Below are 27,046 nucleotides of genomic sequence, written 5' to 3' on the forward strand. Positions count from 1 at the left end.
ATATCCTGCTCTAAGATCCGCAATACCGTCCCTTGCATTAGGCCCATGTGGACTGGGTTCTCACCGGAGTTTGAAGACTTAGTTCCAATTCGATTTAATTCGCTTGTGGTAGATATCCGGGATATCATCGCTATCATTATTCATCAGCTTTTCGTTCGTTTCATATCCAAGACTGGAGTGCGGGGCTTGCATGTATATTCGAGATGCTAGATTGCTGTTTTCAGCATTACCGGGGATGATTTTCGTTCACCTATGCTTTTGTTTCTTTGTGCTATTTTATGTTTTTGGAAGAGAAAGAAAGAGAGATTGAGGGAGACTTTGGTCATTTTACCTGTTTCTTGTTCACTGTTATTGGATTTGTTGGATTTGTTGGATGCAAATTTGCTACACTATATACCCAGCTTTGCTTTCAAATTCTGTGGGTGAGTGGGGGATCGGATCGGTAGAACAACGCTCGTCTGGAGACATCCAGCCACGAGCCGCCTCCCATGTTTCACCAATTGCATCAATATGTTCTCTGTACATATATTTAGGCCCTGTAGGCAAGGCAGGCAAGGCAGGGCGGCTGCTGCATCGGAGCGATTAATAGGCAAAAAAAGACGGAGGCTTGCATTTAGGGTATCACTGCCAGCCGCATCTCATGTGGGTTGGCTTAACTGCAGACACAAATCTAGAGCTCGCTGGGGTAAAAAGCACCAGCTTTAGTCGGCTCCGAAGCTATTTTGAGGACCTCTACTTTGCTTTGCATTTTAGGACTGCCGTGTTGTTCAGATCTGTTTGAGATTGACGCCTTCGCGCCAATGTGCAGTGTATTTTGAGAATAATTCGGAGGAATGTGGAAAGGTGATTGGAGGCTGGATACGAGAAGGCTTGCAGCTAACGGGGGTGTATTACTCCAACGGGACTTTGTGTGACGGCGTCACTTGACCAAGAGGTGCAATGGGAGGATCGAGGCTGCAGACTGCGTCTAGTCGAGATCTGGAGGCTGCACGGAATTCCTAATCTTGACCCCATGCCCGATGCCACAATCTGTCGGCATCCTTCATGTTGCAAGGAGGAAGGATCAACCTTGCGCGCGATGTAACTACTCGAGAACGAGTGGACGAGATTACTGGATCAGGCCAGAACAATGATTCTGCCATCATATCTCCCCTCCTGTGCCCTCTCTGCAGGCTTTAGGTCCAATCATAACCTGCACAATACCGCTTTTAGCCTAGCACCACAAGGGGATCTTAAACATCAGTTCATGGATCACGATATCCTCGTAGATTTTTCATCGCAGTCAGGAGTTCCAAGACCCGAAACTCTAATCCGTAAAAGGAATGACATCGGGTTCGCATCGCTGAGGCTTTCGCAAGTGATATGGCGGTGCGAATACGGGAAAGAAGAAAGGTGGCTGCAGATAGATCTGGATCTTTGAGCTGAAGAATGTGCAAGTGGGCTGTCGGTGGAGATGAGAGCCGTATACGATCTGAACGGCTTTTGAACGTGGTCGACTTGATCGCGGGCGGTTGGCATGAGAAATCTACCCCTGGATTCTGACAAAGCGAGAAGGGTAGAATGAGAGGTAGAATGAGCTTTCATCATTGTGTATATCACCGCCACATGGTGTTGAGCCACATTTGGGCACGGACCAAGCGCACCGCCTCTCCGCCCCGCCGTTGCCTTGCGCATTGGTGGGGCAGTCACGACGATAGCGGTAGGGTTACGGAAGTGCAGCCTGACTGACGCTTTCACTCAAACTCAGCTGTCTGCCTGAACCACGACACACCACTTTCACGCCCATTTGACCGGATACATATACAATTCTTCCAGAAGCACTCTAACAGAACACGACCTCCACGCGAACACTTCCACGTCCGACGTCAACGAGCGGAACGCAACCGCACAGTTTTCACAACACTACGTCAACACAACAACACGGTGAGGGAAACTTGTCTATCTAGGTCAAGATGCAGATTAAGTAAGTCTTTACATCGTTCTCCGCGCTTCCTTGCCTTGCTCATTTTTGTATGTTGGGCTAACCTGGCGGCTAGAGTGCGCACCCTCACGGGCAAGGAGATCGAACTGGACATCGAGCCTGACTACAAAGTACGTCTGCCATTCCGCTCCATTCGGTTTTCGTTCCGGTCCAGAATCTGAGTGCTCTTACCGTTCCCTAAACGCTAAGACCGTACCCTAGACCGGAGATCAAACGGGGTGGGTAGTGGAATGATGCTGATTGTGCATTTAGGTCTCTCGGATAAAGGAGCGCGTGGAAGAGAAAGAAGGCATTCCGCCCGCACAACAACGACTTATCTTCGGTGGCAAGCAAATGTGTGTCTCTGTCCCATACAATTTTATTCCTTCTGCCAATCCCGCGCCTGCTACTCCGTCTGTACCCGCTCCTTCCCATCTTCCCACACCATATGTACCCCTCTCCTAGTACAGCCATCCACACATACTCCCTCTCACACATTTTCTAACCTACTTCTAGGAACGACGATAAAGCCGCCTCAGACTACAACCTCGAAGGCGGTGCAACTCTACACTTGGTACTTGCCCTACGAGGCGGCTCAAACTGAATCCCTATCCTCTTCCCACCCCACTGTCACATTTAGGCTAAACTTGCAGACTAACTCTCTGCGAGTTTGGCCCTAACGACGAGATTTTCGAGATTGCGCCTCCGGCTTAATGGTGTAGATTCGAATGCGTACGTACGAAGCGGAGAGGTGGCTGCGGATGGGATGGTATGGAGTGCATTGTGGTGCAAGTTTTTTCGGCTTTAACAGACATCAGTGAAGCTTCGATTTCAATAGAAATGAATGGCATAGTGGAGTTCAGTCGCTGTGTTGCTGTTGCACGTAGGTTGTGAAGTGGCTATATATACATGGCTACATTCGTACGGATCCGTGCATTGACAGAAATGGAATAAACACCAATTTGAACGCCGCCCAATGCTAATATCCAGCCAGTTATGCAGATCCATGGTATATCCAAATCGGAATATGCGAACCAAATATTCAATCCAGAAGATAAAGATACGCTGAGAACCCCAACGAAATAAAACACCACCACTACCTCCCTTTCGAATGCCCCCTATCTTTTCCCTAGGAGAGGCGAAGCGGGAGTTAATCTACGGTCTTCTTTTCCTCGGCATGAATGGGTTCGCTTCTTCTCTCCTTCTCTTCTGCGGCGCTGCGGCAGCGGGCGTCTGTGTTTGGAGTTTGGGTGCTGTAAAGTGCTTATCTGCAGGTAAGGAAGTTCTCACAGTCTTCTCAGGCATCTTTGCGTTCTGTTCTAACTGTGGTGGGGGTCTCGAAGAAATAGCCGGTCTGTGGAGAGCGGGATGCGGAACACCCCTCCCAGCCAGCGACGCCTTCCTCGGAACCAGCATACTCTTGGGCGCAGGCGCAGGCGCATCGATATTCTCATTCATCCTAATCATGCGCTCCGGCGCATGCGCCACCTTCCCACGCCTCTCCTCCAGCAAATGTGCCGGGATCTGCGTCACCTTCGGCCGCGCCTGCTTCTGATCAAACATCCCCCTCTTAAATTTATCCAACGCGACTTTCCCCGTCTTCGTCGGCGCCGGACCCCACGAACTCGACGCCGAGCTGAAACCTCGACCCCCACCGCCGCCGCGACGCCGAGCTGCAGGATTGTAGCCCACGTTCGCGTTCACAATTGTTGTTTTATTCTCACTCCGATCTTTCTGCAACGCGCGCATTTGTTGCCTCAACGCTTCTTCCTGCTCCTCCTGTTCTCTTTCCGCATCGCGCTTCAGCTTTCGGTAGACTTTGCTCCAGTTGGAGGGATCGCGCGGTTGATGCGGTTTTTTATCCCAGTTAGGGATGTCGCGTTTGATGAAGCGGAGCCAGATTTCGCCGGTTTCGCCGAGAATCTGGGGGCACGTAGTTTCGAGTTCAAGCAGTTGAGACGGATTTTGGATGTGCTTAAGGATAGGGGCTAGGAAGGAGTAGGGGAGGTCACCGATGTCGGTCAGCATGGAGATGTTGGAGATTATCCGGCTGCGGGCTATGTCGTAGAGGGAGGGGACAGGCATTTTGGTAGTGGAAAGGGTGGTTGTTGGGATAGCGTAGGTCTATAGAGTAGATCGAGAGTTCAGGTTGAGGACAGAAGTTGTTACAGGACAGTTTGGTAGTGTGACGCGTAACAAATAGCGAGGTTTTTGAAGCAAAATGTCTTGTCCACACAGTAAAGTCAGGTGTAAACGTGCGAGTACGATGGCCGTCTAGTAGAGGAGAGTCCTGTTACTTGTGTCTATCTCTTCCAGGCCGATTTTTGAGAGGGAGGATCGAAACGTGTTCGATTCAGGCTGTGGGGGGATGCAGTGAAGGCGGAAATTACGAATCGTCTAACTAGCAATCATGTTTAAGTCTTGAACAGGTAATGGAGAAAGTAATAAAGAAACAAGCAGGTGCGATGTATGAATAGAGGCAGTAAAGTGAAGAAGGCTGACGTTGAATATCGGGATCGGGGAAACTAGATCCTGGCTGCTAGCGCCTTGGCGGAGGTTTGATCCAGAAGTCAGGGAGCACTTTTCCGTCACTTCTTCGCGACATCCCCAACTTCTCAGCTTCATTCTCTTAACCTTGGTCCCACAATGCCCGGCTTCGACTACGGCCTCCTACCGCAGGCAGAGGAGGGTAATTGAACAAACAGTTCTCTCTAGAGCCTCGAGTTAACTTTCCTAGATGCCCTCCACAACATTGCCCGCCTCCTCGTCGTCGAATCCCGCCCGTACTCACGCGTTGCTACTAGACTTCTTGCGCCCGATGCCCTGAACGCACCGCGACCAATACAACTCCCGTCTCCGCCTCCAGATGGCTCTGCTGCCGATGAAGCAGCCGCGGCGAGAGCCGCTGAACGCGAGAAACAGGTTCGCCACATGAAGGGTTGGCAGAACGAGATCATGAACGAGCTCGATTTATTGGACTACGCCGTTCTCCGCATGGAGATGACGACAAACAGCAACCAGGCTGAGCGAAGTCGCTACGCCAGGGAGAAAATCGCCATTACGGACAAGCAGAATGCCATTCGAGAGAGTATCGAGGAGCTCCGAGAACAACTCAAGGAAGCCAAGGAGACGCTCGCGATCCGCAAGACGTACGACGATCAGACAGACAAGATCACTAGCAGCAAGATGCTGAAGCCGCGGGATGAGCAGGCTGCAGCGCATGCTAAGCTAGACGAGGAGATTTCTGAATTACAGCAAGAGGTGGAGAATTCTAAGAATACTTGGGCGGAGCGGCGGATGCAGTTTGGTCGCATTGAGGAAGAGGCTAAGGAGATGCTACGGATGATTAAGGATGAGAAGGAAGAGGCAGAGCGCAAGGAGGGTATGATGAAAGATGGTGATGAGATTGATGACGTTGAGGGCAGCACCACAAGGGGGGAAATAAGCCATGTTGGTACCCCGAGACCAGATGGTGGTGTAACTCCGATGCACATGCATCATAGCGATGAGGGCTCCCAGACACTCAAGGTGCCGCAAGACCGGCTTGCACTCTTATCTCGGGGCAACAGTGTAGCTCCCTCTCCTGCAAAATCCGCTGATCAGGATGTTGAGATGAGCGAGGCTGGCCCCGCCGATGGAGACGGTCAGGCGGATGATTCTTCTAGCATCGAAGAGGGTGAGCATGAAGAAGATGACGGGCCGCCTCCAGACGAGATGGATGACTCTTAACGCATGGAGCCTATTGAGTGTGCCTCCTTCAAATGTTCACTTTCACGGCTCCTTACGATACCCGTACTATTTGCATAGCCTGGCGTTATAATATAGGGTATTTCGGGCGAAGTTTTCTAGTCCTATATCATACCACCTGACGCACAATATGAGAGAAGTATTTTAATACAGGGTTTTGCATCCTGCTGGCGTTCTGGCCTCTAGCAAGAGTTGTAACTGATCAAATCTGCCATACTAATGTTCCAAAGTGGATGTGAATATTCGACAAAGACAGTCTATGAGATCTCCCTCAATGCTTTCTTCCCTTCCGCCACAGCATCCTTCGCCTTGACGACGTCGTCAGTCGATGCCTCACCGCCAGCTTCCTTGTTGCTCTCCTTCAAGCTTTAGTCAACTTCTTTAACCAAGAAAGGAAACCTTACAATCTGCTCTTCGAGCTGCTGGAGCGCTTGTGTAATCTTTGCGCGAACAGTTGGGAGGACGGCTTTGGTCTCTTCAAGTGCTTGCCGCTGCGTGATATTAGTCAGGTCCTCGAAATGCATATTTCACTTGAGAAATTACCTCTTGCTTCATTTGATACTCTGCATTCTCATCGCCAGTGCTAGACTCGAGTTTCTTGATGCGGGCCTCCTGCTGTTCCAGCTCTTTATGGTAGCTTGCTTCCTCCTTCACCAATCGCAGAACCGATGACGTCGCAACGACAAGCTTTGACGGTGGCGCCATGATGGATTGTTCGGCGTTGAGAGAGAGCCAAAGCAGGACAGAGCAGTCTCAGAGTCGCCTTGGAATGCGTCAATTTTATTTACTGGAATGCTGCTGCCTTGCCGTATTTGTTGATGGTTTTCTTCATCGAGGGGCTAACATCTAATCGATAAGTGCACGTGCCCGTCATTCCCCATACGGAACCACTTTACGCGAAATCTTAGCGCCGACGCGACACGACGCGTCTCCTTAATCGCCCTGTGCCATCCCACTTTCCTTGCAACCTTCTCCTTACAACCCTCTACAACACCCTTAATCTTATAGAGTACCTTCTCAAACCATGTCTTCGCCAGCCCAGCGCCGCTCGCAGCGCTCGTCGGCGACTCCAAGAAGGAATGGCCGCTCTGCTCGAAATTCCCAAATACCTTCCAGCAGCCCAGCACCTACCGGTCCAGAACAACAGCTGCATTCTGAGGCTTCACAGGCATCGGAGAGGGTTTCTCAGAATACGCCTAGGAATGCAAGACTGCAGACCGCTTCGACGCAGTCGCCTCTCTTCTTCCGCTCTTCACCTGTTAACGGTTCGGCTTCAGGGGCCGGGAACGGTGCCGGTGCCAGCGCCGATGCAGTCACGGATGGCGACAGGACGCCTAGGGCGAGCGGAATAACCATTGGAGGTATTTTGTTTTGAATGTCTAACAAACTAAAGCGAAAACTGACTTTTACAAGACTCCTCTCCGATTCATTACGCCTCTAGCTCAAGCCCAGGGCGTGCCCACCATGCCTATAACACCGACATTCGAAGCAGTAGCAGTGCTCTTTTTGTCCGTGGTCCTTCTGATACAGCAGCCCGCAACCGTCGCAGCGATATTAATTCCGACGTTATCGGGCTCGGTCCTAGCTCAGGCAGCCGACGCCGTAGGCTCTTTGTTGACGAAAATGGTATGGCTGTTCACGATGCGTCAGATGCGGCTACCTTTTCCAACTTAAATCCCGATACATCCGATGCGGATGTGCTTGGAGGTGGTTCGTCTCGAGTCATTTGGGGTACAAACGTCTCCCTGGTCGATTCTATGAATGCGATGAAGGATTTCCTCTTTAATTTCCAGCGCAAGTACCGCATGATCCAAGATGAAGAATTAGAAGAGGGCGTCAATTTGCCAGCGGATCATCCAGGTATGGCAAAAGAGTATGTGGACATGATGAAAACTATGCTTGAACTTGGTGTTACCCCACTGAATCTAGATGCTCGAAACCTTAAGGCCTACCCGCCCACCCGGAAATTGTGGCACCAACTCCAGGCTTTCCCCAACGAGATTATCCCGCTTATGGATGTGGCGGTTAAGGACGTCATGATCGAACTAGCAGAGAAGCGCATGGGCGAATTAAGGATGCAGCAGCAACAAGGTCCACACAGCACTCTGTCTCGAGCACGTGACTCAAGTTCTCTGCCACCTATGCTCAGTTCTGAAGCTGGAACCCCTGGACCTACCCCACAGCCAGTGCCGGATATGCCGGATCTGGTCAAGGAGGTCGACCAGAAAACCTACCGTGTTCGGCCATTTGGGCTGGATCAAACGATCAATTTGCGAGAGCTGAATCCAGGTGATATGGACAAGTTGGTTAGTGTCAAAGGTCTTGTCATTAGAACGACTCCCATCATTCCGGACATGAAAGATGGTAAGGCTCACTCTCACATTGTCTATTAAATATCATTCTAACCAGCCCTAGCGTTCTTCCGATGTTCCGTGTGTAATCATACGGTTAAGGTCGACATCGACCGTGGTAAGATTACTGAACCAACCCGCTGCCCCCGGCCGGTCTGCGAATCTTCCAACTCGATGCAGATTGTGCACAACCGTTCGGGTTTCGCGGACAAGCAAGTTATTAAACTTCAGGAGACTCCCGATAATGTTCCGGATGGCCAGACGCCTCATTCGGTCTCTCTCTGTGCGTACGACGAACTAGTCGACGTCTGCAAGGCCGGTGATCGGGTTGAAATCACAGGAATCTTCAAATGCAATCAAGTGCGCATCAACCCTCGCCAACGGTCGGTGAAGAATATCTTCAAGACTTACGTCGACGCCCTACACATCCAGAAAGTGGACAAGAAGCGCATGGGCATTGACGTCTCTACCCTTGAAGAAGAGCTTGCGGAGCATGCAGCTGGCGATATCCAAGAGGCGCGCAAGGTCACTGAGGAAGAAGAGGCCAAGATCAAAGCGACTGCTGAGCGTCACGATGTCTATGATCTGTTATCCCGCTCATTAGCGCCTAGCATCTACGAGACAGACGATGTCAAAAAAGGTATCTTGCTGCAACTTTTTGGAGGTACCAACAAGTCCTTCGAAAAGGGGGGTAGCCCGAGATATAGAGGTGATATCAACATCCTTCTCTGTGGGGATCCTTCCACAGCGAAATCTCAGCTGCTTCAGTATGTTCACCGCATCGCACCTCGAGGCGTCTACACTTCTGGAAAGGGTTCTTCCGCAGTCGGCCTCACGGCATACGTCACACGTGATCCCGAAACCCGACAACTCGTTCTTGAGTCTGGTGCATTAGTACTTTCCGACGGCGGCGTATGCTGCATCGATGAATTCGACAAAATGTCGGAATCTACACGATCCGTTCTTCACGAAGTGATGGAGCAGCAGACCGTTTCTATTGCCAAAGCCGGTATCATTACTACTCTCAACGCTCGAACCTCTATCCTTGCGTCCGCGAATCCCATCGGCTCCAAGTACAACATCAATCTTCCAGTCCCGCAGAACATTGATCTCCCGCCAACCTTGCTCTCCCGCTTCGATCTCGTCTACCTCGTGCTGGACCGCATCGACGAGCAGAATGATCGCCGTCTGGCTCGCCATTTGGTTGGCATGTATCTCGAAGACGCCCCTGACAACGCCTCCAAGGACGAAATCCTGTCCATTGAGTTCCTAACATCCTACATCTCTTATGCACGCGCCAACATCCACCCAAAGATCTCAGATGGCGCACAGAAAGCCCTCGTCAATGCATACGTCGCCATGCGCGCCCTAGGCGCCGATATCCGCGCTCAGGAGCGCAGAATTACAGCTACGACCCGCCAACTCGAGTCCATGATCCGACTCGCTGAAGCGCATGCCAAAATGCGCCTGAGCGAAACCGTCACCGAAGACGACGTCCTCGAAGCTGTTCGCCTCATCAAATCCGCGCTCAAGCAAGCCGCGACAGACGCAAGGACCGGGCTTATCGATATGTCGCTTTTGACTGAAGGCACGTCGGCGGGTGAGAGGCGCAGAAAAGAGCATCTTAAGCGTGCGGTACTGGCCGCATTAGATGAGCTTGGGAGTGCGGGGCAGACGGTTAGGTTGAATGATTTGGTGAAGAAGGTGAGAGATGGGGTGAGCGAGCAGGTGGAGAATCAGGAGTTTTTGGAGGTGTTGAGGAGTGCGGAGTTGGAGGGTCAGGTGCAGATTAGTGGAGAGGGACCGAGGAGGATGGTTAAGAGGGTTGTGGGGGTTTATTAGACAGGAAAGGCAATAGGGATGAGAGTTAGATAGATAGTTAGAGCAAACGTAAGATCTAATATGGTAGGATGGGGAATGGGAGTTTGCGGTTGGGGTTTGGTTTGGGTCCAACTATGTGTGCAAGATGGTTGGTTTGGCTTGGTTTGGAATTCATAGAAGTTAGTGTTATGTTTTGACGCACTATTTCGGTGGCAAACTACTTTGAGTGGAACTGTGAAACATTGCCTTAAAGCTGATCACTGTCGTCTACCGTATTCGTACACATGTTCGCTTTGAAATGAGGAATGGGGAATAACCTCAAGTTGTCTAATTTGTTTATTCACTCGATATATACTAGGTTATGTGTTTGGCTTGCTTCGCGTTTTCGGCGAGGTTAAAACACGCTTTTCACCTCTGATATCTGAATTTCTAGACCCTCACTAACTGATTCTCCAGACTCTTGATTTTGAAATACGTTTAGATTATATACCTGAAAGAACCCTACTTGGCGGTGGTGAGTTCATATTCAGCTCAACTACACTCTGTCTTCGCAGGACGCAAACTTTACTTCAAAACTAAGCCCCCCAAACAAACCTCCAACAAGTACCGCAACAAGACGTCTCATTGACAGCTAGAAAGGGCCGAATAATACAGTACTATCCATAGATTGCTGACCACCAAAAGCCGAACCCCGTTGCCTAGCTCTTTTAAGTCTTTTGTTTATCGGAAGGGAAGATAGCTTCCCCCAGCATGGCCAGATGTACCTGGACTTGGAAGCAATCCACAACCTACCAACAATCGCTGTTTCCATCAAGAGAATAGTAGCAAAGGATGAAGCCACTAAGTTAGCTATGCTGCGGCTCTTACCTAACAATTCCGTGAGGTTCACTGTCTTGTCGCATAGTTCGCGCTCAACGTGCTTTCACGCTGCAACATTGCTTCTCCTGCAACAACACCCAACTCGTCCTATTAATACCATGAAACTGGGACATCGAATTCCCAAAGCACAGGGTAATTTTCTCAGTATTTCTGAACTATCATTGCTCATAGACGTGATAGAAAACCCGAATCCACTACGGAAGTCAGTAGATTTAGCAGGCTAAAGTTACGAAGGCAGATATGACGGTAGTATGATGTGTTACGAAGACCTCCGGCCCGCGTACTGCTCGGGTCTTGATATTCTGCATGCACCCTGCTTGCTGAACACAATGATGACCAAGAGACATGTCGCTGGGTGGTTCAGCAAGGCCCTTGTTTCAACTGCTATGCAAACTGTTCCTTTATTCGCATCACCTACATCACAGCAAGGACAGACCGTCAACCCTCCTGCTTGTGGATGCAACATCTAATGCTAGATCAAACTTCGCTACCTTTAGATATCACAGGTAAGTGTGCTCATGCATGTCAGGCATTCCGCATTTGCATTAATTTTATTCTATGAGCCACCAATTGCAACTCTCCTAGAAGAACATTGATTGCTTGCAGTGGGTAAATAATTGGAACTATGTTCGTAATGCCGTGTTTTAGGAACTAGTCAACTGGTTCTTACAACACTGCATTACGAACAAGAATTCTGAAAACGGTACACCTACCAAACTCTCCCCAATACTCGATACTAGCATCAATTAATCCAACAGTTTCCTGAAACACGGCACCACGAATTTAAGCTCTAAAAGAGGAATTCCTACCGAACTCTCCTTGATGCTCGACCCCAGCATTAACCAACCTAGCTGTTTCTTGCAGCACGGCGCCGCGAACATGAATTCCAAAGGGGGCACTCATACGGAACTGTCTTCAATACTTGATACCAGCATTAACCAACCCAACCGGTTCTTTCAACACGGTGCCGCGAACATGAATTCTGAGAACCGCACTCCTACTTAACTCCCCTGGATGCTGGATAACGGCATCAATCCACCGATCTGTTTCTCATAACACGGCTCCGTGGGTATGAATTATGAGGGCGGCAATCTTACCGAGCTCTCCTCGGTGTTTGGTAAGGGCATTGATATAACTGGATTGGTCTTGTGTTAAGAGGGCTTAACCTCTAAACCTCCGAGCAGGGTTAAAAAGTGGACACCATATATGAACGAATTTTTTATGGAGAAGAAGCTGCAGAGTGATACGCTTGCTCTCATAGCTGAAAAGATGCCAGAGCAGCTTGGTGTTTCCGTGAAGCCAAACATACTGACTGAGTTATCGAAAAAGTAGCAAATGCCCCTGATAATGGGTTTCTCGACGAAGTCAACGAGGAGATGCTGCGCAAGATTCCTGGCTTGCTGAAGGTTGTGACTGTAAAGTCGTAGATCCAAGAACCATGCACACAGAAGCTTTTTCTTAATAGCGTGCAGTAAAGGGGGGATTTTAGAACTTAGCCAGACTACCGAAGAGGAGATCTCCTTTAATGGGTTGCTGCTGGGAACCACACCCTACTGCAGGGGAAGACGGCTGTGTAAAATTAATAAAAAGCTACACTACATTACGTCCACGAACGATAACAGCTTTGAGTCTAGGACTGTGAAACCAATGTAAATGCCGAACCGGTCGAGATCCGTCAAGTATGTTTGCAAGTGATATGTAACGGTGATTGAGGTGATTTGGTACAGAACGTAGCAACTAGAAGTAGGTAGGTTGGCCTACCCGCACCTGCCACACCCTTGTCATGATCCAAGTGATCCGAGTAAAGGATAGATGAACGGCTCGCGTGGTAATTGAGGTTTAGAAACTGAGCGCTTGGAGAGACGCTGGCTGCACCTCGCTACACCTCCTAGTGGCAAACGTTTTAGTTATCATTATGGCTGGTCAGCATGCATGCAGAGAAGCATGGCCCAGGCAGTACGTGAGGGTTTCTAGCACACAAGGGGGGAATTATGTTTCCAATATTTGAATAACTTTCATGGTCTACTGCTATGGGTCTGCGGACAAAAAAGCTTTAGTCCTGGAGATTTCTTCTGGGGGTGACCCGACTGGCATCACGAATCATTGTTCGCCAAATCTGTCGCTGATCTCCTTTGAATGACACGAATCGCTGCGTGCTAACGCTGTCGATACAGAACTCTTTGTCTCGTCATGAAAGAAGCAGTAATCGCGACCGCGCTGGCGCCCAAACCCCTGCGAAAGGGAATAGAAGCCACTCGTTTTGACGAGATTCTTTGAAATGTCCCCTCGCCGAAGACGCACTGTCAAGGTTTCGGGACCGGGTAAATATTTCTGAGATGTGGTTCCCGCCGACCCAGGTAACGGTGATTGCCATATATGTGTTATATATACTTCCTTGAGACGGGGCATGAATGCCATGAAGTCCAGAATATCTGGCCAGCCGGCTCGTTCCTCGTCTTCAGTCTCCTCGTCAGTACTCCCAGTGTAGACGCTGCCGACATCTGCAACGATACTCCCGAAATCCGCCATGTCGTACCAAAGTCCCAGACTTCCTACGAAAACGGTCTCTAGGGTGCTGGCATTCATCTTGAGGGCGCTGAGTAAGAAGGTATTGCAGATCCGCATTCCGGAGAGGGCAAGGGTCTTTAGATCTCTACACGGGATACTCGTTATGTAGAAGATGTTTCGAGTGTTTCGGCCATTAATTTGCAAGACCTTCAAGTTCACTAACCGCTCTAAGAGATAATTGCACGGATGCTCATGAAGGGCGACCTCCATCCGCGAAAGCCAGTCCGGTAAAGTTGCCGTATCGATCCTGATATTTGTGACATAGGTCGACGATTCTTTCCACCAACCACAGAAATCCAACATATGCTCAAGTTGTAGTGGTTTGCTGAACTTGAGGCATAATCCCGGTGCTTTAGATCCGAGGCTCCTGAGAACATTTCCAACTATTCCCATGTGAACGTAATCCACTTCATGGTCTTGCAATAAGACGCTCACCGCTTCGGCCTCGTCTGCAAATGTAGGCCCCCCAACTTGTCGAAATAGCGCTCGTGCTCCCCAACCCAGGTTCTGGAACGGGTTTATTCTGATTCCTTGATTAAATCTCAAGCATGGAACCATTTCGACGGTCACGATCTTCAAATTCGGGAGGTTCTGGAAGACGTCGAGTAGCATACGCTCATCTTCATATCCTACCTCCATTTCTGCCTGCTCTTCCCGCAAAGAGGTAAACGTAGCGCTGAAATCAGTTTCCCATGTAGGAGGGATACGAAGCGGGGCTCTATATGTCCACCCGCCGAACCCTTGAACAGTTGTGATCTCATCGATGTCCTCGATAGGCCTCTTGAGTGCGTAGCCGGTCAATCGCTCTGGCCCAAAACTCAACTCTCGTAAACTTTTGGAAAATGTGGAATGCAGCGAGATCTCTGAGAGTGCCTTCAAGCTCCATGGCGTGAGCATAAATTTTCGAGAGGTGAAGAATCGTTGGCCGAATGCATGTCGGGTCTTCTTCTCAAGCTCGAGGCAGGCTAGACGAAGATTGAAAAAGTCGGTTGAGTCAATTATAAAGCCATCTTTAGTACCTTCGAAGGCAAGGAACTCGGGCCACTCTTGTTTAGCCGTATTCGCAAGACAGATATCAGCCCAGAGTTCACCTGGAATGCCTAGCGCTGTTGGTTGAGGCTTCACGTAGGAGATTTCTGTGATCTTCATTATCGTGTGTGATTTTGGCGAATGCAATATAGTGTGGATGCAAAAGAGATGGTTTTGGTAGGTTGTGTGAAGAGTAGTTATGTAATCTCGGTGTTAAGGAGTAGTTGACAGGATATGCTAGGATGAGGATGGTAGCAGGAGGTGTTCGTAGAAGCTTTATTAGAGAATACACACAGTGTTCAGGACAAGTGTGGGTGAGAATGAACGAAGTTCGGTAAGCAATAGTCCCATTTCCCAAGGTTGCGTCACTACAACTAAATGCCTCTTAGCAAATATTGCCTCCAACACTATAATCAAATCTTCGTATTTTTCGACATTGTGCTCAGAATGCGGTCAGTATTAATTAATCCATTGATAACTTCTAATTTCTTAACGATTAGGTTTGGAGTGAGACTTTCGGTTGACCGTTTCAAATACTACAACGCCACGATTTCCTCCGCGAGGTAAATCCTACGGCACACATGATCGAGCACTACAACCATCCATGTAAATTAAGCTAAGCAGTCTCGGGGTCCTACAAAAATGCACTAGGGAATGGTTGAATTCTTCCGGAATAGATATTTTTGTTTTGGAAGACCTTGCTAGAGCGGTTCTGGTGCTTGCTGCTAGGATTTTAATATATCGTTACCCACTGTCATAACTCCAGTATTTAGCTTCTTTTTTAAGAATCTGGGAGGAAATTTGGATAGTCAGCAAGGTCCCTAGCAGAGGTATCTTGGTCTAGAGGGTCTCAAAATTGTCAAACAACGAAGGCTCCTTCCCTTCATCTTTAGAAGCACTGTGTGAAATTGAATTAGCTCTATTCTATCCGCGTGTTTCTAAAGGAACCTCCGAATATGGAGTCTTAGACGTCGCAATGCATGAGACCTAAGACCTTCAACCTCTGTCCTCTGTCGTGGGAGAAGCTAGTCCAGAATCCGCACCCTCTACTCCTTACGACAGACTAGTCATTTGGGAATCCTCGGAGGAATTCAGACATTCACTTAGTGCCGATTTAGTAACTAAGACCTATTACGGTATCTAATTTGAAGGGTCGTGCTGCTGGCTAGCTTTCACCTTATAACTTCGGGGTTCCAGGGTTGGTTGCTGTATCGCGGAACCACCTCGATAAAGCTCATACCAAAAACCTAGTCCCTATGGTCCTTTTTTTTTTTTTTTACCAAGGTCTGAACAGTACACTGATGTACTGCCCGCAGATCTTTATTTTATTCACTCCGTGGTTCTGAAGAAGGGATAGGCACTCCCAATATCCCAACCGATACATTCCCCCCACCCTAACTTTCGTAGCAAAGCCGTTGAGCCCCGGCTTTGAGTCTTGACAGTCAGACGCTCCTCGATCTTAATAAGCATCCTGCATCACATGAGCGGGCTTTGGGGTAAGGCTACGGCTGGAGCTAATCCTGAGGAATTGCGTACCCTGAAGGTGGGTACACCACCTGGATGTTACTCCCCTTCACATTTTGATGCTGTTATGGGCGGCTGACGCGCCTGGGCGCGACGTACTCGTTACCCTGGCCTAAAAATTAGCCTGGACTGCGTCCACTTTCACGTACAAGAGTTTGTTCCCTCAGGTACCTTTCCTTCCGTCTTTTCCTTCCGTCTCTATCGACTAAGAGTGGTGTGTTGCAGACCATAAGCTCCGTTGACTGAAGACATTGACTTTCTATATAGATAGATATAATACCCTAAGTATCTACTTAATACGGACCAAGGGTAAATACGTGGGGTTACCACGAAAGGATAGCGATTGCGACAGTGTAGCGGCAAGAGTGCTATTGATGCGACTGGATCCGTTATCCGGAGGCTGTTACTAACTACCGCGTATCTGTAAAGAATACGGGTCATGAAAAGAGTGGGTACTATCTGTCCCACCTGTAGATAAAACCTGAAGAGGGTAAAGAGAAGATGTCCTACACCCATCTTTTCACGTTCCGTCCGTATCGCACGTAAGAAGTTCATGGCATTTTCGATGGCTTTCTTCCTCTCGCAGTGTTTCCCTCTGTTGTGCACGATTCTTAACTTAAGGTGCTATTAAAAGCTATATGCAGATTCTTAGCTTAGGCGTTGAAAGTGCATTGAAAGAAATTCCACCAAATGACCGCTTTAGAATAAACATCAGAAAGGGAAGTGAAAGGGAGCTAGCAAATCAACGCAAGACAGATTATAACAAAATGGACCGGGAAGCATAGAATGGGTAAATTTACAAGAAAACATGCTCCTAGAGAAGCAGAGTATCTTTGGTAATCAGGACCGTAAATTGATATACGCCTAGTGGATGTGCAGATCACTTACCATGCCGGGAGTGAAGTGCGGCGGTTTGGGTATCTTCAGCATACCAATTCTGAGATTAGACCATCCAGAACTTGAACTTTGGGTCATCCCTGTTGATGTTTAGTCCTTCATGTTGTAGCATCCGCACGGGAAGATACAAAAGTTGGTAGGAGCAGGCTCGGCATCCATGCTCTATCCCTTGTAGGGCTTGAACACCTTGTCTACTATTTGGATTGAATAGGCAGCGATTCGGGATAATTGACATTGTGCCACTACCTTTCGAAATGCTAGCTGGATAATGTGCTAGAGCTGATGCACATTGATTGAGGAAGTTGATGCCACATGTACTTCAGTTGGTTAACTTCTGCAATATCGTCCCTTTAAGGTGGAAGCGAAAGATTCCTTAGACATGGGAGCTCCAGAGTTTCAATAGGTTCCTTCGGTTCTGAAAAGTGTGTACTAGTAGATGCAGCAGCAGTATTTACCCGGATATGGAACAGCGGTCTAAAGGCCACTGTATCACTATTTTGATCGTCTATGTCCAGAAACGAAGGATGGTAGCCCCGTCACCTGTAATAGTCGACTCAGAACACTGGCAATTACTTTCCGGGGATTGAGCCCAGGTGGCAGGGTTTAAACACTAGTGCGGCAGGAGTTAAACATTCCCCGAAGTTCTCACATTCCCTTGAACTGGTCGAATGAGAGTGGTTTACCTTGAACTGGGAATGTAGAAGATGTGGAAAGAGTTTTGTAACTATTCCCACTGCGAAAGGAATGTATATACTACTAGATCTTAAAGCAAGGTGCCTACCCTTAGAATCCTTTCTCACACCACTTCCTCGCTTGCTGAACCCATGCTTCTACACCATGTTCGGGGTCCACGTACGAATAGAGCCATACGATATCTTTCCGGAACGTTTGCTCATCGAAAAGCTTCGTCGCTGGGAAAAGCCGCAAATTCTTTGGCATACTGCACAGCACACGTGTCATAACCCCCGAATTGAAAGATAGAGTACCCCATAAATTTTGGCGAAAAGTCGGAATTAAATCTTCACCCCCTAGAGCTTTCTGCACCATGGTGCCTAACAGCATGCACCACCATGAGGGGAATTTGGAATTAAACTCTGCGAGGTAAATGATGACGCTGGTATTAGGGTGCGAGCGACAGAAGCTGAAGAGCACCGATGGAGACTTGGTGCTAACGAAACCTTGAAAGCCAGCCGAGAGGTCGACGTCGTGGTGGGTCCCTTCGCGAATGATGACCTTTTTGATGAGTTGGTGATTGGTGGGAGAGCATCCATTTTGGATGAAGTTTGTGAATAGTTTTGTTCCACGAACTGTATCAGTTGACGAGAACAAAAGGGGGTTGAGTTTGAGAACTAGGTCCTTAGTTTCCTCGTACAGCTGATGGCAAACAAGTTTCAGTGGGGTCGGATCTCGCCGCACTTCTTCATCATGCTTATGCCAAATTGCCCAGAGTTTGAAACCATTGTTCGTGGGTTGTACTGTGAGACCGTTATCCTCACTCAGCGCGTATTCGTAGATCTCATCCCGTAGTTCGCGGGGGATTGATAGAAGGAGGCACCGGCCATCTGAAAGTGGGGTTGATGCCATCGTGCTACACCATATCAGCACCACTTCCGGAACTTTGTTGTTCAAAAGCTTGCCTGGTCAAATGATGCTTTCACGGCGTTGCATTGTCTACTTGAAGAGGGGATTGTCTCCTCTTATACTGTTGTTCTGTTGGGGAATAAGGCCGGATGCGGAGCCAAGGTCGACATAGTGATGATATTATTGTCTGGGCGGAGAGTGGAAGACGTGATGCAGAGGTCTCCTTTGGTGTCAACGTTCTTCACTTCACTTGGCGCACCCGACAACCCTAGCTGTTACTGCGACCCGTGTTTGGAGTGTGCGCGAGATTATTTGCAAGCCACCTGAAGGCGTAGTTGGTGGTTGTTGAGGCTGTTAGAATATTGGAGCAGGAAACCTGGAGAGCCACGTGGTGAGTCCGAGCTAGCGTTCCAAAAATTCGCCTATAACTCACAAGTCTTGATATATCCTCAGAAATTATCCTAATTTTTGGAGAAATCTCAAGTATCGTAAATCGAGTTTACGGAGTTCTTGTGAGCTCCGAAGGGCAACTGTGAAAGGAAAGCCCATCAAAACGTTCCCTTGCTCCCTTGTTCATTCATCTACAACTGCATCACCCCCTTCTGTGAACACTGAGTATGAATTGCCTGAACTTCTCTACTGCCTAGAGCAAGTTCGGTTTTTATTTGTAAGCATCCGCAAGTAGTGTAAGAACTTGCTAGTTTGCGGAAACAAGAATATTGAGTTAATAACGGTAACTAGTTGACGGGTCTTAGGATGCTAATCCCCTCTCAAATCTTATTGCCCTGCTGGTAGCTCGAGGGAGATACTAGAACCGACGTGAGGGATGGAGGGGCCTGTTTTCTTCATTTTCGTTTTTTTGCGATCAGTGCGATTTCCATTTACTATCAGAGGTAGGGATATAGCACGCCCACAATTTTCCAGCAGCACAACAAAAACGGCAGCAAGTGATAACGACCCGCCTCAGCGACTGTCAAAGTCAACAAAAGTATGAGGAACTCGTAATGGTGACAACATCTGACCCACACTGGTCCGGCAGGGACGATCCTGGAATGCAAACCGTTTCCTCGCATGCATAAGACCCGCTAGTTGCTATTTTATCATGTACGCAGAAACCTGGCATTTACTAGAGTTGACTGCACTGGCAGCGTTACCGACATTACGAAACACACAAGCAACTGGCACCACGACTTCCAAGGTTCTTGAATTGATATCATAATTATCCATCCATCTCCTCTCGAGTCGATACAATTTCAAACCATATCCATACTCAGCGCGCAAACCAGGCCCACTTGTCTCTCCGACACGCGCCTCGCAGAAAGGAACAAACCGTAGTCTATCCAATCAACAAAACCTGTATCGTACCCAGTCTAACGTGTATAGCATAAGTACAGTACAGAAAGAGTATCTTCAAGATGCCATGCCATATCGCAGCCCAGACATGCCACCCAGCCTTGAAGGAAGATTTGCTGGACGAAGAAGAAAGATTAGGGATTAGCCTTTACGATCGATACTCATCATCGGTTCGTTAGGACATCAACCCTTAACACATCCCAGCCATACAGCCTGCCAGCCGACATTCAAATCCAAATCCAAATCCAGATATAATCCGCATCCATCATAACCATGTCGTCGTAAGCAATGGGAAGACAAAACATGCACATTGAGAAGGAACAGAGCCGCGCCCAATTATGTGAATGAAAATGGAGAGAAGAAGAGAGACAAGTGCAAGGAAATGATAAGCTTTCATATGGCATTCAAGTTGCCGTTGTTTGTGGTTACCATCCATGTACAAAAGGAGCAGAGCAAATCTCGGAAATGCATGGATGATGGAAAGAGAACGCTGCGTAGAAGAATGACATAACACCGACATCAATAATGTCTATGTCGCATCATTCGTCCACGGCAGGTATCATCCGACGGGAGCCCTTCTAGTCCGTTTCAGTCCAGTCCGTCATCACACTCCGGATTAGAGAAATGAAGGAGAAGACCAAAATGCTGAGAGACATGAATCCGTCACCGTCGTAAATTCCACCAAGCCTAGTGACCAATGTGAACGAAATCAAATGACCCAAAAATGGTGAAGAATTGGCCATTGCCCAATACAAGCAAATGCACTTCCAAGGAAGCTAAAGACAAGAGATTGAGGAAGGCCAAGAGTTGAAGGTGGGTGCTAGAAACTATAGACAAAGGACAAAGGAGATACTTTTTCCGGGCAAATTTTAGGCCGCAGGCCAAATGAGGGAGTATTGACTCCATGGATACAAAGGAGACCCGCAACAAGATGCAAGAGATGGGTGCTGAGTCGCAGCTCATGATGCTAACGCCAATGATGCAAGAACTAGGCAGATATGCACAAATGTCGCTTTGTTATGCTTAGCGCGGCCAGCCGACTAGGAAGGAGTTAAATGATCGGGATTGCTAGGCAAGCCGGCAAGGCGCTGCTCGAAGGATGCTGGAGCCTCAAATCCATAAGAGGTTGTCGCTCGGGGGAAGGTGTTGCTCGATCGTCCTCCGAATGGAGAGCCAAGACGAACTGTGGCCTGATTCCGTGCGACATAGGGAGCTGGTGGAGGATTATGGTCTTGCATCATAGCAGTTAGGTTGGCCGAGAACGGGTGGACTTCTGTTGGCCCAAAGGGGGACGCAGGAAGTCGTCGAGCGCCCTCGATCATGTCTCCCAAGCTGAAACCACGACTGCGAACCCGGCGATGACTTGACTCAGCCGGCGCCCCAAAGACATGATTCACGAAACTATCACCGCGGCCTCGAGCCTGCTCCTCGAAGTTGTGGAGAGCACGGCGCTTAAAAGGGCGGGAAATTGGTCTCGGTGCGTGAAGCTGCAGAGGGGAGCCGAGTCTAGGAGGGTGTGCCGACGGAGCGTGCCAGGTCTGAGAGTTCTGCTGTCCTAGACTCATGTCCGTCATTTGGGACATGGCCGCAAAAGAAGAGCCAAACATGCTGCCGATACCGAGACCAATGTGTAAGGACTGAGACTTCTGGTGTGCGGAAGAACGAACATTGGACCAACCATTGTCCGGAGCACGGGGCGTTGCATTGCTCCCTAGCTGCGTCAATGGGTTGCCGAACTGCATGGAAGCTGCTGTGCTAGTTGCAAGTGACAAGTTCATGTCACGGGTAGAGAAGCTGGAGGCTTCCTCTGAGAACGGCGACGACAGTCCCTGAGGCTGGGAAGAGCTCCGCTGGGACGGCGGAGAAGATTGAAACGGGGACGGGGTCCGATGGTGCAGCAGACGCTGATAGTGAGCGGAGAGTGAGGGCTTCTGCTTAGCCAATTCGCGAAGGCGCTTGCGGGCCTGCTTCTCTGAAGGGAATCGAGGATATGGCTTCCTGACCATAGCGATTGGAGTACTGCTTCCACTCTTTGATGGCTTGATCGTGTCTGGGGTTCCAGAGCGGGACGCGTACTGGGAGGCGGAGCGACTGACACTCAAGCAGGATGAGGCACGGGGTCCTTTCCACGTCTTGCGAGCCATTCGCGCAACCCGATGACAGACGCCATTTGGTGGTACCGTGCTAGGCAAGGCTTTGAAGGGCGTCACAGTAGGATCCTGCAGGTACTTCATATAAGTCATCCAGAGATGAGCATCCATCTCCTCCGTGAAGGTTGCCCTCAGCTTTAGTTTATTTATCGGACCTTGCCGGTGTGCCGCGAGAGGCGAGGTGGGCTCATACTTCATGCCTGCATCGCAGAAAGAAAAGGGGTCAGTCATGTCTTCGTCAGGACTTGTGCAGCTGCCACCAAAAGACGGGAATGATTCAAAGCTACCTCGGGACGACGTGGAGGAGTCTGAAAAGCCGGAAGAGGATGTTGGCCTGCTGGATGATTCGCTCATGGTGGCAGGGTCCATGTTGTCCCATGGCTGGGGAGTGTCGAAGCCGCTGAGTCTCCGCATCTGTAGCTCGGGCGTCTTAGGCGGAGATATCATCCGGTTGAACGAGACCACGGGGGAAAGGTACGAGTTGTCTGGGGCTGGTGGGAACTCTGGCAGCTCGATGGGCTCGTCTGAGTGGAACTCTGGGGCCTCAATGGTAGGGATTGGTTGGGAGTGCGCGACGAGGCCGTCCATGAGGTTGCTCATACGCACCGCATCGTCATCGGATGGAATGGCAGTGCGGCGGCGGCGGACCCTCAGTGTCTGTCGGGGAGGAGGTGGAGGTTGAGGATCCTCGAGCTGAGGTTCAGGCTCGGGAGTGTGTGGAGGCTGACCGTCGCTATAATGGAAGTAGAAATTGCGCGGGAGTGTTATAGAGAGCTGGGGGCGATCAGACTGCATCTTGAACATATATGGCGCGGTCAATCAACGGCGTGAAGGGACGGTGGACCTGATCCAAGGGAATCCAACACGGTCACCGCAATAGACCAATCTCCAATCTCTAATGCCCTGCAATGAGGTTGGGAGTGCTCCAACGGCGATTCGGATTTCAGCGCAAATGCTTCCAACAAAGCTCCAATTGTTGTTCTTGGGTGGTAGGGTGCCTGCAGGGCGGTTGTTGCGATCGATGTCGGGTGCCAACAGTGGATTGGGTTCTGCGAACGCGACTGTGCGTGCAGCAGGAGCGTTACACGGACGATCACGGAGTTTCGTACGTCCTGTCGAGTCGTCCAGAGGGATCGCGCACGATCAATTCGGAGGTTGCAGTTGTGGGGAGGGTCACAGCGGCGTCGCAGGCAACGAAATGTTGAGGTGGAGGCGGCGCGCAGAGAGGTGAGCACAAAAGAGAGGGCGCAAGGGGGGGGGGGGTTGGTGAAAAGCAAGGGGAGAGTGAGCAGCGAGAGAGTGAAAGGCGTCGCAAGGGCCCCTCCGTAGTGGTGAAGTTAAAAGCGCTTGCCGTTGCGCAGACTTCGAGAAGTTGGGTTGGCGAGAGTCCGCAACAGGCGGCGGCTGGAAGCGACAGCTTCGGGCTGGTCACTCGGAGGCGGCGTCCATGGGATACGAGAGAGCTGCCAACGTGCCAACGGGCTCCAAGACAAGACACAAAGAAAATAAAGGTGCGGACGGGGTGTCAGGGCAAGATCAAGGCATTGGGGGGGGGGGGGGGGGGATTCCGAGAGGAAAGAGATGCTCTGAGGTGGTGAAGGCCGAGAGGGAAGCGGGCGAGGTGATGGACTTGGTCACGGTGGAAGGGCGCTAAAAGTGCTGGAGGCGCTAGGACCGGGATCGACGATAGCACACAGCTGCACGCACGGAAACGTCTCTCGCTGACAACGACGACCAACACGCAGAGCAACTCTTAGAATGCTTAGAATGGCCGCGATAACTGCGTATCCTCGCACTCGCGCCGGCCTGGTGGTCCTCGTGCAGCGCCGCAGCAGCAGCCCCTCCGTTGTGCTTCCAATCAAGCACGTGAAGCCATCGTAGACCGCCCCCGTGCACCACCAAGGACGCGTCGAACGCGACCTTAGCGCGTCAGATTTACTCGAGGGCTTTTTGCGCGCAGGCCGCGATGGCCCATGGAAGGGCGACCCGCGGCCATCCAGCCCCTGCGTCCCGACCTGCACGAACACTTGTCAGGACGACATTCTTTCACCCACACCCGCTCCAACCCGCCCGCCGAGACACGCGAGCCTCCTCCGCCAGACCTCGCGGGGAGACGGCACACGGGCACGCACAAAACGGTTTCTCCATCGCCCATGCTTTTGCCCGCCTCGCTGTCTCTCACTCTTCCCTTCCTCCCTCCCCCCCTCACCCCCCCCCCCCCACCCCAATCCCCCAATGGCCCCATCACCGCGTGTCCAGTTGCTTCAGGGCTCCACCTCACATTCGAACCGCGGCGGCAGCTCGAGCAAAAAATGCTTCGGGCCTGCATCCCCTGGGCATCACGCCGAGAACTACCATAGCTGCCCGTCTTTTGCAGGCCGAACACATGACACGAGACACGGCTGGCTTTCGCCATTCACAGCTCACCAGTTCTGCACCTACTGCTTCTGGCCGCCTCACCGTCGAAAATTATTTTCTCTCTTGCAATTGCCTGTCCGTGCCGGCGTTAATTGACCTGTCGTTTCGTCTCTTCATCGTCTGTCCTGTCAAATTGCCTATCTGCCTTGCATCATGCTGTCGTTGGTCTCTCCTCTAATTTCCCAATAAATCATATCACATATACATCCCCGTCAGAATCACAAAGTCCGACGAGAGAACTTTGATACTCCCACGCCTGTCTAAAATAGGCATCGCTTCTCGTCTTCTGCAGCCCATCACAAGCCAATATTTCCTTTTCCCGACTGACAGTCCCAATATAGCAACACGATCACACTTCTGCTTACCAAGTCGTCCTGATTGGGCCATTAATTGCACTTTTGAGGGTATCGAAGGCGTGTCGCGGCCCTCTGCAGGTGACTAAATCGAGACCCGTGCGGATCAAACGCCATTGCACACCGGGGTGTCGGAAGTGCTGCTCATCTTGGCTAGATGTTCGACGGGATTGATAGAGTCTGATACTCACCGTCAATTGCCTCGAGCGCTCACCTTATTCGGCTTTTTTCTGGCGGGAGAGCGCTTTGACGATGTTCTCCTGCGATCACTGGTTTCAGCGGAAAAAGAAGCCAGTTGACGACCAAAGCCGCACGCGTCGAGCTTCGTGAATGCCGCGTCGGGGTCCGCGCCCTTTCCTTGGCGTGACATGTTCACGTACCACATGGCCCTTCGTGGATGGTCTGCTGAAAGGCAGAATGGGTACATATCGATAGCATGGGTGGGTGGCTCAGCTAGCTCGACTACCTTCCTTGTACTAACGGAAGAATGAACCCCGCTCTGGCACGCTTGGCTGAACGTCCATGATGCCAACAAAAACGCTTCGCCTTCAACGCACGCCCGCCCGAGGATCAATACAGCACTGTGCCGTCAATCGAGTAGGAACCTGGGAACTTCATAAACCCCGCGTGAGTATTGTATTGGTATGTGCTTGAGAAAACAAATCATGATACGAAGAATTCCATAACCGTTGCCGTCCACAGTAAGTTTACACATATGCCCTCGCTTGAGGCGCATATCTCAATTTCAACTCTAGCCTTCGTCTCCCTGTCTATTCTCTCTACTTCTCTGCCTCTCTACCTCCATGTCCCCTCTTTTTGACTGATCTAGAAACCCAGGGCGGAGTTGAAAGCATCCGCCGCAGCCTGGCCTTTCAAACCCGCCGAAGCAGCAGAGGCCTGGTCGCAGGTGTCCACTGCAGACTGATCGGCCTTGCATTTGTTGACGAGCTGATCGCAGATGAACTCGGAGATTACCTTGATGTTCAGGGCACTGCCGTGAGGGAAGTCGGTCAGATCGGTAGCCTCGAACGCTTCCTCCTTGCGACCATCAGATGGAATGCCGAAAGTGATGGTCGGATCCGCACAGTCGCCAAAAGCTCCAGCGCCAGCGGCAGCTCCCGCGGCAGCTCCAGCAGCTGCGCCAGCAGCCTCACCGGCCTGAGCCGCATTACCAGCACCAGCAGTCTCATTTGCTACAGCTCCTGCACCAACTCCGGCTCCAGCTCCAGAGACAGCCGCCAAAATTTCAGCTTCGGAAGCATCATCCACGCGGAGATTTTGAGAGTTGATGCACCCAGCCTTGTCGTCTGCCACGTCGCAGGTGTTACCCTTTGCCGTTGGGTCACCAATCTCGCCAGGGGCGAAAGTACTAGCTTCAAGAGCCTGGAGTGGGTCACCTCCAATCGAGGCGATCTGACGGGCAATCTCAAGAGTAATCTCCTTGTTAAGTGCCTGGGCCCCTTCACCGGCAGGGTCCTGATGCTGTTGGATGGCAGCGATCTCGACGTTGACGGCCTGGATCGATGTACATGGCACCGAGGCTAGGCCAACGGAACCACTGTTGCGTTCCAACCCCCGGAAGATGATGGCAGCAGTCATGCCAGCGATATCGCCTGCCGCTTTAGCATTGGTGAATGCTTGGTCAGCAGTAGCTTGCTGAAGGCAATCTAGTTCTATGTTAGGATTTTGTATCAGGCAGCACTTGAATTCGAATACATACCTGCATCGGCGATGTTACCAGCTCCCTCGGCGGCGGCTTTGGCACCAAGCAGGCCAAAGACAGACGACTGGATGTTGTCGGGGTTGTCCAAAGTCAAGAGTTGGTCGACCACATCCAAGATGTTTTGATGAGCATGTTCTTGCGGTACCTCACGGACAGTGAACTTCGCTGGGCGAGCGGCCACAGCACCAAGGAGGAGGGGAAGGGTGTAAAGGATTTGTTGCTTCATTCTTGCTAATATCGCTCGAAAGACGTAATGTCGTTACGGTAAGTGAGTGTCGACGTTAATTTCAAGTTATACAATTTCAAAAAGGACCGGCCGAGATCGTTTCTCCAGGAACGATTGTTGAAGAGAATAGAAGTGAAAACCAAAAGCTGGAAAGAATGAATAAACGAAAGACTTTTTGTAAGCGGGTGAAGAGATGAGGAAGTTCATGGCAGCGTCTTGTGCATTGAATTTATATACAGCCAGTGCATATGCTATTCTAGGCTGTTGGCAGTGGTGACGATGGTGGCCCGGACATCTGGCTCGAATGATGGATGGACGTTGGAAACCGGGGGCTGTTGCATAACTGCGCCTCCTGAATGTGCCTTTCACCTTTCCTGTGTGATCGCACTTGGCAGTAACGACAACGTGGTTGACAATGCGCAAATTGGGAACGGAGGGTGAGGGTGAATTGCGCTGATTGGTGGAA

At 50.3% G+C, this 27,046-nt stretch overlaps 10 protein-coding genes across 10 annotated transcripts; 4 read left to right on the top strand and 6 right to left on the bottom strand.

Annotated features, from left to right (window-relative positions):
• The first annotated feature begins 1,728 nt into the window (after positions 1-1,728).
• Positions 1,729-2,843, top strand: BDR25DRAFT_299937 (ubiquitin). The gene is made up of 4 exons (XM_033689261.1): positions 1,729-1,963; positions 2,037-2,091; positions 2,234-2,316; positions 2,477-2,843. Exons 1-4 carry the CDS (start codon positions 1,953-1,955, stop codon positions 2,562-2,564), a joined length of 237 nt encoding a protein of 78 aa, XP_033555156.1. The 5' UTR covers positions 1,729-1,952; the 3' UTR covers positions 2,565-2,843.
• A 272-nt stretch (positions 2,844-3,115) lies between these two features.
• Positions 3,116-4,045, bottom strand: BDR25DRAFT_330792 (uncharacterized protein; the record flags this gene model as incomplete). The annotated part of the gene is made up of 1 exon (XM_033692565.1): positions 3,116-4,045. One exon carries the CDS (start codon positions 4,043-4,045, stop codon positions 3,116-3,118), a length of 930 nt encoding a protein of 309 aa, XP_033555157.1.
• Positions 4,046-4,669: 624 nt separating this feature from the next.
• Positions 4,670-5,847, top strand: BDR25DRAFT_299938 (uncharacterized protein). The gene has a single exon (XM_033689262.1). The coding sequence runs from the start codon at positions 4,892-4,894 to the stop codon at positions 5,687-5,689; it is 798 nt and encodes a 265-aa protein (XP_033555158.1). The 5' UTR covers positions 4,670-4,891; the 3' UTR covers positions 5,690-5,847.
• On the bottom strand, positions 5,795-6,510 carry BDR25DRAFT_299939 (tubulin binding cofactor A). The gene is made up of 3 exons (XM_033689263.1): positions 6,251-6,510; positions 6,112-6,198; positions 5,795-6,066 (listed from the first exon to the last, which is right to left on the bottom strand). Exons 1-3 carry the CDS (start codon positions 6,410-6,412, stop codon positions 5,965-5,967), a joined length of 351 nt encoding a protein of 116 aa, XP_033555159.1. The 5' UTR covers positions 6,413-6,510; the 3' UTR covers positions 5,795-5,964.
• Positions 6,511-6,695: 185 nt separating this feature from the next.
• On the top strand, positions 6,696-10,065 carry BDR25DRAFT_251080 (MCM-domain-containing protein). Its single transcript, XM_033686104.1, has 3 exons — positions 6,696-7,068; positions 7,121-8,071; positions 8,123-10,065. Exons 1-3 carry the CDS (start codon positions 6,732-6,734, stop codon positions 9,898-9,900), a joined length of 3,066 nt encoding a protein of 1,021 aa, XP_033555160.1. The 5' UTR covers positions 6,696-6,731; the 3' UTR covers positions 9,901-10,065.
• Positions 10,066-13,791: 3,726 nt separating this feature from the next.
• BDR25DRAFT_207935 (uncharacterized protein) lies at positions 13,792-14,475 on the bottom strand (the record flags this gene model as incomplete). The annotated part of the gene is made up of 1 exon (XM_033684549.1): positions 13,792-14,475. A coding segment is annotated over one exon (684 nt), but the record flags the coding sequence as incomplete, so codon positions are not given.
• A 37-nt stretch (positions 14,476-14,512) lies between these two features.
• BDR25DRAFT_348578 (uncharacterized protein) lies at positions 14,513-15,701 on the top strand (the record flags this gene model as incomplete). Its single annotated transcript, XM_033694440.1, has 11 exons — positions 14,513-14,532; positions 14,597-14,618; positions 14,675-14,807; positions 14,868-14,961; positions 15,007-15,108; positions 15,165-15,172; positions 15,200-15,257; positions 15,300-15,325; positions 15,378-15,472; positions 15,525-15,614; positions 15,672-15,701. The coding sequence occupies 11 exons, from the start codon at positions 14,513-14,515 to the stop codon at positions 15,699-15,701; spliced, it is 678 nt and encodes a 225-aa protein (XP_033555162.1).
• A 1,858-nt stretch (positions 15,702-17,559) lies between these two features.
• Positions 17,560-18,360, bottom strand: BDR25DRAFT_309095 (uncharacterized protein; the record flags this gene model as incomplete). The annotated part of the gene is made up of 1 exon (XM_033691053.1): positions 17,560-18,360. One exon carries the CDS (start codon positions 18,358-18,360, stop codon positions 17,560-17,562), a length of 801 nt encoding a protein of 266 aa, XP_033555163.1.
• Positions 18,361-20,750: 2,390 nt separating this feature from the next.
• Positions 20,751-22,655, bottom strand: BDR25DRAFT_207780 (uncharacterized protein; the record flags this gene model as incomplete). Its single annotated transcript, XM_033684544.1, has 1 exon — positions 20,751-22,655. One exon carries the CDS (start codon positions 22,653-22,655, stop codon positions 20,751-20,753), a length of 1,905 nt encoding a protein of 634 aa, XP_033555164.1.
• Positions 22,656-25,456: 2,801 nt separating this feature from the next.
• BDR25DRAFT_330797 (uncharacterized protein) lies at positions 25,457-26,778 on the bottom strand (the record flags this gene model as incomplete). The annotated part of the gene is made up of 3 exons (XM_033692566.1): positions 26,352-26,778; positions 25,662-26,298; positions 25,457-25,622 (listed from the first exon to the last, which is right to left on the bottom strand). Exons 1-3 carry the CDS (start codon positions 26,578-26,580, stop codon positions 25,457-25,459), a joined length of 1,032 nt encoding a protein of 343 aa, XP_033555165.1. The 5' UTR covers positions 26,581-26,778.
• Between the last annotated feature and the right edge of the window lie 268 nt (positions 26,779-27,046).

This window comes from Lindgomyces ingoldianus (assembly GCF_010093535.1).
Source record: "Lindgomyces ingoldianus strain ATCC 200398 unplaced genomic scaffold BDR25scaffold_1, whole genome shotgun sequence".
Classification (NCBI taxonomy): domain Eukaryota; kingdom Fungi; phylum Ascomycota; class Dothideomycetes; order Pleosporales; family Lindgomycetaceae; genus Lindgomyces; species Lindgomyces ingoldianus.

Bases quoted from the DNA above. Each gene is read 5' to 3' on its own strand.
- BDR25DRAFT_299937 (XM_033689261.1), top strand. The intron at 2,092-2,233 runs GTACGTCTGCCA...TTGTGCATTTAG, and splicing joins ACATCGAGCCTGACTACAAA to GTCTCTCGGATAAAGGAGCG. The intron at 2,317-2,476 runs GTGTGTCTCTGT...ACCTACTTCTAG, and splicing joins ATCTTCGGTGGCAAGCAAAT to GAACGACGATAAAGCCGCCT.
- BDR25DRAFT_299938 (XM_033689262.1), top strand. From the start codon at position 4,892: ATGAAGGGTTGGCAGAACGAGATCATGAACGAGCTCGATTTATTGGAC.
- BDR25DRAFT_299939 (XM_033689263.1), bottom strand. From the start codon at position 6,412: ATGGCGCCACCGTCAAAGCTTGTCGTTGCGACGTCATCGGTTCTGCGA. The intron at 6,199-6,250 runs GTAATTTCTCAA...AATATCACGCAG, and splicing joins AGTATCAAATGAAGCAAGAG to CGGCAAGCACTTGAAGAGAC. The intron at 6,067-6,111 runs GTAAGGTTTCCT...TAAAGCTTGAAG, and splicing joins AGCAGCTCGAAGAGCAGATT to GAGAGCAACAAGGAAGCTGG.
- BDR25DRAFT_251080 (XM_033686104.1), top strand. From the start codon at position 6,732: ATGTCTTCGCCAGCCCAGCGCCGCTCGCAGCGCTCGTCGGCGACTCCA. The intron at 7,069-7,120 runs GTATTTTGTTTT...GACTTTTACAAG, and splicing joins GAGCGGAATAACCATTGGAG to ACTCCTCTCCGATTCATTAC. The intron at 8,072-8,122 runs GTAAGGCTCACT...AACCAGCCCTAG, and splicing joins CATTCCGGACATGAAAGATG to CGTTCTTCCGATGTTCCGTG.